The sequence below is a fragment of the Chanodichthys erythropterus genome, chromosome 4 (assembly GCF_024489055.1).
Source record: "Chanodichthys erythropterus isolate Z2021 chromosome 4, ASM2448905v1, whole genome shotgun sequence".
NCBI classification, from domain to species: Eukaryota; Metazoa; Chordata; class Actinopteri; order Cypriniformes; family Xenocyprididae; genus Chanodichthys; species Chanodichthys erythropterus.
Window position 1 is genome coordinate 32,864,564 of NC_090224.1, and position 10,521 is coordinate 32,875,084.

The window sequence follows — 10,521 nt, forward strand, 5'->3', positions numbered from 1 at the left end:
GCCTGAATGCTTTCTGATTAGAGACTGAGATGGGCATCTGTAATTGAAGGGATTTCCCCAGTTAACCGCACCAGTGAATCTGATGATGGGATAATCACATACACACACAGATCCATCCATCCTCAAACACATACAAATGACTTAGTAAAAGATTTATTATGTTTTAGCCCCCTACATTGATATGTCCATCTTTTAATATTTGTTCCACTGTCTGCCTCTCTCTTTCTCAGATCTTCGATCAGCACTTTCAAAGAGATGAATGAATGAGAGTGAGGGAGAAGGAGACAAAATATGTTTTAAAATGCGATCTGGAGTCAGTGAATCAAAGAAACAGAGTTGGTAGACTAATGGTTAAAGATCTGGGCTTATAATGGGACAGTGCGAGAAATCTCTCTCCTGCTTGTGTCCTTGAGTAAGACACATCTCAGGTTGCACCACTGGAACTGTCCATTCAATTATTGAACCCAAGGTTGCTTTGGATGGCAAGCATCTGTTAAATAGCAAGAAAGAAACAAGAGAGATGGAATTAGGCCATCTCTCTCTCCCACAGAGAGAAAATGTTACAGGAAGTGCAGACGGTGCACTGTCTGTTCTGTCTCTCTGTGGACCTGCAGAGAGGTTGGTGGTTCTTCGTCTTTATGCTTGTTAGGCAGACAGGCTGTAGACAACCAACTAGTGTCTACTTCACTATACTTGCCCTTATTTCCTGTTTTCTATCTCTTTCTTTCCCTTCTGGCTCACTCCCTGACAGAGATACTTTTTCATGATTGTTTAATTTCCTTTTCATTTTTTACTTTTTGATGATACTAGAAGTTTTTAACTGCTCAGTCCATGTAACATCAGACCAGCTTTACATTTTCACAAAAAATGTATCTTTTACTGATCTTTGGTCTCTACTTTTTACTAATCTACTGATCTTTTAATGAGTGTAAAAATGTCATGTGGTGTAACAATCAGGTAAAAACATGACCACATGACTGTCACACATGGTTGCAGCAAGGATGACAAGAGGAGGATCTAATTGCTGGCAGAATGCAGGGCAACTGAACAGGACCTCCCAGAGGATGGAGGAGCCAGGGCGAAGATGATGATGGGATGAGCCAGTGCAGAATCCCCAGCAGGAAGACCAGGATGCAGGCCCAAGGCGAGTCGTCGAGAGCTATGGTGGAGACCTGGCTGGCAGAATCTGGGGGACGACTGATTGAGGCGGAACTGATGGCGGTGTAGACCCAGGCAGACTGAAGAGCAGATGAGACTGGGCAACACAGAAGGTCCTGGAGACAAAGGCAGAGCCACAGGGCCGAGATGAAGCCAGTGTGCTGGAGAGCTGAGGTGGAGCCAGTGCAACTGAGAAACAAGGTGACTCCAGAGAGAAGGTGGAGCTCGACGGAGCCAAAGGGGTGACGGGACAAGTCGCAGACAAACTCCCCGAAAGTCCATGGAGACAACTGACCAAGGTGTGGCCAGAGGGACGAGGAAGCCCGGTGGAGCGGTAGGGACTATGGTCCCAGGTGGGGCAGAGGGGGCGAGGAGCCAAGGTGGAGCCTACTGGTCGACAGGCTAAGGTGGCGTTAGGGGTTTGGAGGTTCTGGGTGGAGCTAGAGGGTTGGCTCAGGAATGACCACCTTGGCCGATGTGGAACAGGCAGATAATTTAGGATCGGCCTCCTTGGTCAACGCAGGACATTCAGATAATTCAGGAACGGCCTCTTTGGCCGACTTGGAACAGGCAGATTATTCAGGAACGATCTCTCTGGTTGACGCTGGACATTTAGGTATTTCAGGAACGCCCTCCTTGGCTGCAGGACATTCAAATAATTCAGGAACGGCCACTTTGGCCAACATTGAACAGGCAGATAATTCAGGAACGGACTCTCTGGTTGATGCGGAGCAGCCAGAGGTGGGAATATCAAAGAGATGACAAAACAGACATAGTCCTCTATTCACACTCATCCAAAATTATCAAGGGATCAGAGTTTAGTGTACTTAATCCACCTTGTAGAAGGTAGAAGGGACAGGGCTCCACTTCATCCCCATGTATTCCACCAGCACTCCCACAGGTAAGGACAATGTTGCTGGCTCAAACAACTGGTCAGACTTTTTGCTGGGCTCGGGCTCCGGGATGATCTTTGGCTCAGGCATCGGCTCTGGCACTGGAATCGTGGTGGGCTCGGGCTCTATGGGCTTTGGTTTAACGTCCACTGAGGTGGAGGCTGTGGAGGCAGTGGGTGCTGTGTGGACTGCGGTTACTGGTGTGCTGACTCCTCCTCTCTCTCATAGATGGTAAAGGGGGATCCATTATGTAGACGCACCCAGTTCACAAACTCCACAAGCATCCCTCGAAGATTGTCTCCAGGCAGGTGCTTTCTTGTGGTTCTTCCACATTGAGACCTGCCTGGAAAAACACACACAGGTGGTCTTCATCATAATGGACATGATGGTGCAGATCTGAGAAATCCTCTGTGTGCTCCTCGAGGGAGCGATCCCCCTGGTTGAAGAGGAAGATTTGTTCTGCTGCTAGATCCATTTGTTAGGTCCGTTCTTCTGTCACACTCGGTTGCAGCAAGAATAAGAAGAGCAGGATATAATTGCTGGCAGTAACGATTTTATTAAATACATTTTTCATGTTTAAGATACTTAGACTCCAAAAACATGAACAGAATAACCAGTAAAATGCGACAAGAATGGACAACGATCTAAACAACACAGGATTTAAATGCAAAGGCAAACTAATCAACAAAATGAACACCAGGTGCAACAACTAAAACAATCAATGAAAAACAATGACAACAAACTTAAACACAGGAAAGTAAAACACATGCAAACCCACTCAAATCAAACACAAGAACAAAACACCTTGTTACAATGACAACCTGAACTATCCTTGCCTCATCATAAAAAAATTGCCTGAAATTTTTATATCTTTATTATGATTTCAGTTACATTAGTTACATTATTATGATAAAAAGCTGTCTTTGTCATTGTTGGTATGAATTACTTCTTTTTAAATTTATTTTTGGTTACAAATCACAATAAGGTTTCATTTAACATTAGTTAACTATAACTTAACATAAAATAACAATGAAAAATACTTCTAAAGCATTTACATTTATTGTTAATTTCAAAATGTATTAAGTTGTTTTTTTTTTAAGTTGTTTTTGTTAATACTATTTAATAGACCAACCAAAGATCAATTACATTTTTATTAACTAATGTAAACAAAGATAAATTAATAATGTAACAAATGTATTGCTTATTATTAGTTAATGCATAATGTTAATTAATGGGACCTTGTTGTAAAGTGTTACTGCATTTTTTAACAAATGAATAGATAGACAAAAAAGAGAGCATTATGTCACCTTCGAGTTTAACCTTCGAGTATATGCACTTCTTCTCAAGTGATTTTCTTTTACAACATACCACCCTTTGCCAACCTGCATCAAATTTACAGTCTCTCTGAGCATTTGCAACTGCTGTCCAGTGCGGCAGGTTGAAGAGATGAGGAGGGGTGTGAGATTTACTGTTTACCTCAGCACTGTCCTGACATGACCGTAGCCAGCTCCAATCAGTACTTGTTGATATGGACAGCGAACATGCTGCAAAAGACTGCCATGAAGCCAACGTGCCTGTCTGAACACTTTCTCATGCTGATGAAAACATCTGACCACATGGTATATCATTCATACTGTCATAAGAAACTAAAGTGAACTCAAGTTTTTGTTACGTTGTCATTTAAGTAGCTCTGATTAATGGTTTGTTAGCTATATGTTATGCAGGGAGAGGACATCTCAGGACTTCAAATTCTCTTAAAGGAGTAATTTTATGAAAATCTGACTTTTTCAATGTTTAAGTGCTATAATCAGGTCTCTTGTGCATCTACCAACACAGAAAATGTGAAAAAGGACAACCCAGTAACTTTGTTTTGGTAAGCCTTTCTCTGCAAGCATGTGAAAAATGACCCACTCAGATTTGGCTCCCCTTGTGTCGTAGGAAGGGGATTTTTTTTTATTATTATAATATTACTGCCCCTTAATCTGCACGTTTCCACCCGCGGCACCTCCATTTTGTTTTTGTGACAACGGTGAACAAGAACCTTGTGTGTGTTGACAGTTTAAACACAACAAAAAATGTGAAAGAGAAGTTACTCACGAGACTTGCCAGCTGTCTGTGTGTGCATGTGCTTCGGATAAGTGCGCCCAGAAAATTATCCATTAAAAGTTTAAACTGATATAGCTTTAAAACGCATGGAACTAATAAACTTTAATGATGAAAGAAGAACTATGCTATCAGTTAGAGTGATCGTGATATAGATGATAATCAAAACCAAGCAAATCTTGTTTTAGTATTTGGCAGAGAATTGATTGAGACAGGAGCTGTGATCGCGGAGAAGGGGTGGAGCACAGCAGCTCATATGCATTTAAAGGCACATGCACGAAAACAGCATGTTCTTGACTGTAGTCAGAAATGGGTATTTACAGCATGGATTTATAAATGGTCTGTGAGGTATTTTAAGCTGAAACTTGACATACACATTCCGGGGACACCAGAGACTTAAATTGCATCTTGTAAAAAATGGGCATAATAGGTCCCCTTAAGCTGAATGTCAGTAAAGCAAACAGAAGCTGCTAAATGGATGACAGTAATACCAAAAGAAGATCTTGACACTAAAAATGTCCTGAGTTTAACTGTGGTGACATTACCAGCACTCTGTTGAGTAAGACAAAATGATGCATTTAATCTTGGTTTACTTAGTGTTCACACTGTCATTTTTAACACAGAACCTAAAGATACAAAACAAAAGGCAAATTTTATGACTTACCGAACATCCAAAACAATGCTGTGTGTTGGGCTAAATGCACTTGTGTGAGTACATATGGTGGTGTTTTGACCTCCTGAGAATTCAGATTATAAAACGGTCTGGGGTGCGTTTCCCGAACAGCGATGTAACTCGCTGCTGAACTACCATAGTACGATGCATTGTTGAACAAATCAACTAGCTAGTCACGACTGTTTCCCAAAACCGTATTGTCGTAAACCTGTTGTTCAACCACGTTGGTGAATGATGTCATGCAGGGGGTGGAGTAATAACTTCTTTAACCCTCTGGAGTCTGAGGCTGATTTGGGGCCTGGAGAAGTTTTGACATACCCTGACATACCCAGTTGTTCATAAACATATTAATGACAAAGGTGTTATTACACTGTATTCAGCACAAACTAGGCTATCATAATATGTGAGGAACATGTATGTACATGTTTGTGTTTTTGAAGTAATAACATTTATGAGTGGTTATTGAAAAAACAAAAAAATTAAGTCACTGAAATAAGGCCAAAAATATATATTAAATCAGTGTTTGCAAGACTTCTGGGTATTGGGGGTTGTAGACTAGAGTTTTTGCTTCAAAATTATATAAAAATTATAATGCCTACTTGTTCATGTAACAATATATTGATTTAGTTTTTGTAAGACACTTTTTGTCAAGAAACACAGTATGCGTGGAGGCGTGAATCATCATGAATAATGGCTCATTTACACCTGAGAAGACAAAAGAATCGCTTAAAGAACCTCTAATGGTGCTGCATAATAATGAGGCCTTTCAGTCAGGTAGGCTGTGAAAAAACCTCTGTAATCATGTCTCAGCTCAATTTAAAATAATGGTATTTTATTATATTCTTTAAAATATAATGTATTTCTGTGATGCAAAGAGTCTGAATATAGGTTTTTAGTTTAAAAGCATTCACATTTGGAGAACTATTGATGGATTCTCATATGTTTATGTCAATTTTCTATACAGAAGAGTTATATTTATTCTATATTCATTGTTATCACTATGAGCTCTGGTGTTTTCAATTCATACTTGTAGCCGGAGGGCGCTCTGTACACCTTTAGTCCACAATTTATTCCAAAGAATAAGAGGACATTTCAGGAATGGTGTTTTCAATAGAGTGCCCCAGGGATGACGTGTTTTTGTAGGCCAACCCAGAAGTTAGCAGCGCACGGGTTCCCTCGATCGAAAGCCTATGCATTTTTCCCATAGACTTTTGTAAAATCGCAAAAAATAAGCTCTGTGTTTAACAAATGGTTATGACACTCACATGTTTTGTCTATCAAGATAATCTTTACAAGTTAACACAACATTTATACATTTTGAAGCCTAAATAAAGTCGTCAGATATAAAAAGCTAACAGTGAGCTATAAATGGACTGCACATGGTCGATGATCAACATCACCACCACCAAACTTCCTCAAACTTTATTTAAAAACATGCTCACTGATTATGATCTGTGCTGTGTATGAATACTTATCCACTTTTTCATGAGAAATGCTGCCCAAATGTCCCATTTGTCATGATGACGTTTAAAGTCCCTGCCAAAGGAAGTAGTCCCTTTTAGCAACTTGTTAGCAACCGCCGTTTTTAAGTCACAGTGAAGGTCTAAATAAATCACAAGTGGGTTATAACTGGTGTGTTTTATGTCATAGATCAAAATGTGAAAATATTTAGAGGCTTTGTTAACCATAGACCTTAATTCAAGCGATTTAGCAAAAACCCATTCAAAAACCCATAGACTTTAGGGCAATGGAACCGGAAGTCCTAAAATGCTAACTCGCTTCCAGGTTTTGCATTCAAAAACACGTCAAAAACATACAAGGATTTGTATCCGAGTGCGTCATTGTGGAGCCATCATCCAATTAGCGTCATCAGGGTGTCTTTTCCCTGCAGCTCCAGAGTAATTGGTATCTGAGTTCCCAAGTTTTTTAATGCGTGTTGACTTTTAAACTTCAAGTAATTATTTCTCTCTGTTTCTTCTCAATCTCTCCAGGTCCTCTTCTCTGCAGGCTCGTGTTCAGGAGTTTATCAGCAGTGGGGAGAAAAGTACAGAACACTCCTCTGAGACTCTCTGCCTACCGGACCTAAAGCGGCAGCCAGTCACATCTCTAACTGCTACATGTACAAATACAGAAAGAGAGGAGAGCAAGGAGAGACAGATGGATAGAGAACAGGACAAAGAGAGGGAGGCACACATGGAGGTAGTGAGGGACAGAGAGAAAGACAGCCAGAAAGAGAGAGAATGGATGCTGTTAAGGGAACGAGAGAAAGATAATGAAAGAGGAGATGAGATAAATGGGAATAGATGTCCATCCTCTGCTGTTTTATTCCCTTCTGAGATGTTAGCTCCTGATGGACATTTAAGAACAGTTCACACATTACCAAACTTTGCACAGGCCCTGGCCGAAGCAAGAAAAGCAAGATACATCAGACACAGGGGACAACCGCTGTGTGAGCGAGAACTCACCATACGAGAGATATTTTCCCAGGATTAAAGAGAGACTCCCACTCTCTCAGACAGTAAATCAGTGGTTCTCAACTGGTTTTGCTTGAAGATCAGATTTTCTATTGGACAGCAAGATGCGAAAAAACATAGTGCAAAGGTTACTATAAATGTATTGTGCATATACAGTATTCGTTTCGAAACAACTTGCCAAAGCTAACTTTCCGGAAAAGTTCGTTCCGGCTGGTAAACACCTTTGAACTACCATTGGTCTGCGTCGATTACTTAGGTGTGGCTCTGAGGCTCTGCCTTCTTTGACATGGAAATTATCTTTTATTTCTTTTATTCTGTTCAGTCTGAGTAAAATTATGTTTCATAACAGAGTACCTCAGGGATGATGTGTTTTTGTAGGCAAAACACGGAAGCGAGTTAGCATTTTAGGACTTCCGGTTCCATCGCCACAAAGTCTATGGGTTTTTTGAATGGGTTTTTGCTAAAGCACCTGAAATAAGGTCTGTGGTTAAAGGGTTAGTTCACCCAAAAATGAAAATTCTGTCATTTATTACTTACCCTCATGATGTTCCACACCCATAAGACCTTAGTTCATCTTCTGAACACAAATTAAGATATTTTAGTTGAAATCCGATGGCTCGGTGAGGCCTCCATATGGAGCAATGACATTTCCTCTCTCAAGATCCATTAATGTTCTAAAAACACATCTAAATCAGTTCATGTGAGTACAGTGGTTCAATATTAATATTATAAAGCGACAAGAATATTTTTGGTGCGCCAAAAAAAACAAAATAACGACTTATATAGTGATGGCCGATTTCAAAACACTGCTTCAGGAAGCATCGGAGCATAATGAATCAGTGTATGGAATCATGATTCGGATCGCGTGTCAAACTGCCAACGGCTGAAATCACGTGACTTTGGTGCTCCGAACTGCATTTTCGACACACAGATTCATCTGTGCTCCGATGCTTCCTGAAGCAGTGTTTTGAAATCGGCCATCACTAAATAAGTCGTTATTTTGTTTTTTTGGCGCACCAAAAATATTTTCGTCGCTTTATAATATTAATCTTAATAAAGGTCTTACGGGTGTAGAACGACATGAGGGTAAGTAATAAATGACAGAATTTTAATTTTTGGGTGAACTAACCCTTTAACAAAGCCTCTAAATATTTTCACGTTTTGATCTATGACATAAAACACACCAGTTATAACCCGCTTGTGATTTATTTAGACCTTTATTGTGACTTAAAAACGGCGGTTGCTAACAAGTTGCTAAAAGGGACTACTTCCTTTGGCGGGGACTTTAGACGTCATCATGACAAATGGGACATTTGGACAGTATTTCTCATGAAAAAGTGGACAAGTATTCATACACAGCGAAGATCACAATTAGTGAGCGCTACACTCATGATTGTATTGTAAAAGTGATCTTGTTGGCCCCAAACCAGAATTGAAACCGTATAACCCGGAATTAAACCGGAGCTGTTGCTGTTAATAATAAGCCGTGTGGGAGATTCAAGCTTTGCGAAACGCCAAATTACAACAAACACTTTCAAGTTTGAGCTTGAGCTACAACAAACACTTTCATAGAGCTTGATGGTCACCTTTTGTGGTCTAATATATTCTCATATTACGCTACAAGCAAGAGACGCGTCGCGTTTGTCGCGTAAACAAAGTATTTGATTGGTGAACTTGGCGTCTACGTCAGAAGTTACTCGCTTGTAGTGTTGTCAAGTCGTGTTACTAGGAGACTTTAAAATGTGTAAATAAGCTCGAACATTAAATGTGCAAACATACACATATTAAACACATTAGGCTGTGTTCCTGCAAAGTGAGTCTCTCTAGGTGAAGGTTGACGATTTGTTTGAGGAAGTGAAGTGAGGTGGGAAAATGCACGAGCAAACTTGAAAGTGTTTGTTGTAATTTGGCGTTTCGCAAAGCTTGAATCTCCCACACGGCTTATTATTAACAGCAACAGCTCCGGTTTAATTCCGGGTTATACGGTTTCAATTCTGGTTTGGGGCCAACAAGATCACTTTTACAATACAATCATGAGTGTAGCGCGCAGAGTTGTCATGAGGACTGGGATGTTTCTCATTCAGCCCAGCGTACAGGTGATGGCAGCGCGGTGTGTGTTTGCAGGGCCGATTAAGCGACTTTGGCGGGGACTTTAGACGTCATCATGACAAATGGGACATTTGGACAGTATTTCTCATGAAAAAGTGGACAAGTATTCATACACAGCGAAGATCACAATTAGTGAGCATGTTTATAAATAAAGTTGTTTTTTTATATAAAGTTTGAGGAAGTTTGGTGGTGGTGACCTTAATCTGCGACCATGTGCTGTAGTCTGTTTATAGCCTACTGTTAGCTTTTTATATCTGACTACTTTATTTAGGATTCAAAATGTATAAATGTTGTGTTAACTTGTAAAGATTATCTTCATAGACAAAATGTGCAAGTGTCATAACCCTTTGTTAAACACAGAGCTTATTTTTTTTGGCGATTTTCCAAAAGTCTATGGGAAAAATGCACAGGCTTTCGATCGAGGGAACCCGTGTGCCGCTAACTTCCGGGTTGGCCTACAAAAACACGTCATCCCTGAGGTACTCTATAGACATTGACATTGTGGCTGTCAAATGGTACAAATCGGAGCTCCATGACAATTCTGAGTTTACAATAATTGTATTTTTGAGTTCTATGAAGACGTGAATGTTTTTTACAAGTCAGAATTTCATAATCACCGTAATTCTGACATAGTATAAATGCACTTTTTTTATACAATTTACTGTCGTTTTTTTCCTGCTGTCCATGATCCTATCAGAAAAGGCCCATTTTTGAGTCACAACCCACCAGTTGAGAACCGCTGAGTTAAAAAACAGAAACAGAAACACATACTCATAGTAGCCTTCTTCGGTCTTTCCTCCATTGAAAACTAAAGCACTACAGTACAAACTTCACTTCAAGTTTTGCATGATTTAAGTTAATAATTGTAACAATTTTGGCAATTGCAAAGTCATTATATATCACACAAGCACCTTTAATATTTATGTTTAAACTTAAATCTACATTAACCACACCAGTTTAGGCTGTTATGTTCTTATCAGCTGAAATTGTTAATAAAAATACAATCAACAAAGCTGTTTTCTTCATTTTATCAGGACATGTGCACTTTACTTCCTCAGTAGACTTCTGCTGTAGTTTTGAAACTGGCCATCATATCACATTATCGCCCTCT

General features: G+C 39.9%; 1 protein-coding gene across 2 annotated transcripts in view; it reads left to right on the forward strand.

Annotated features, from left to right (window-relative positions):
* Window positions 1-8,046, forward strand: part of LOC137018737 (coiled-coil domain-containing protein 190) — a 34,353-nt gene extending 26,307 nt beyond the window's left edge. For both annotated transcript variants that reach the window (XM_067383449.1, XM_067383448.1), the window contains exon 5: window positions 6,819-8,046. In XM_067383449.1, the coding sequence (XP_067239550.1) occupies window positions 6,819-7,320 (502 nt within the window). In that variant the 3' untranslated portion in view covers window positions 7,321-8,046. The remainder of the gene's footprint in view (window positions 1-6,818) is intronic.
* The last annotated feature ends 2,475 nt before the right edge of the window (window positions 8,047-10,521 follow it).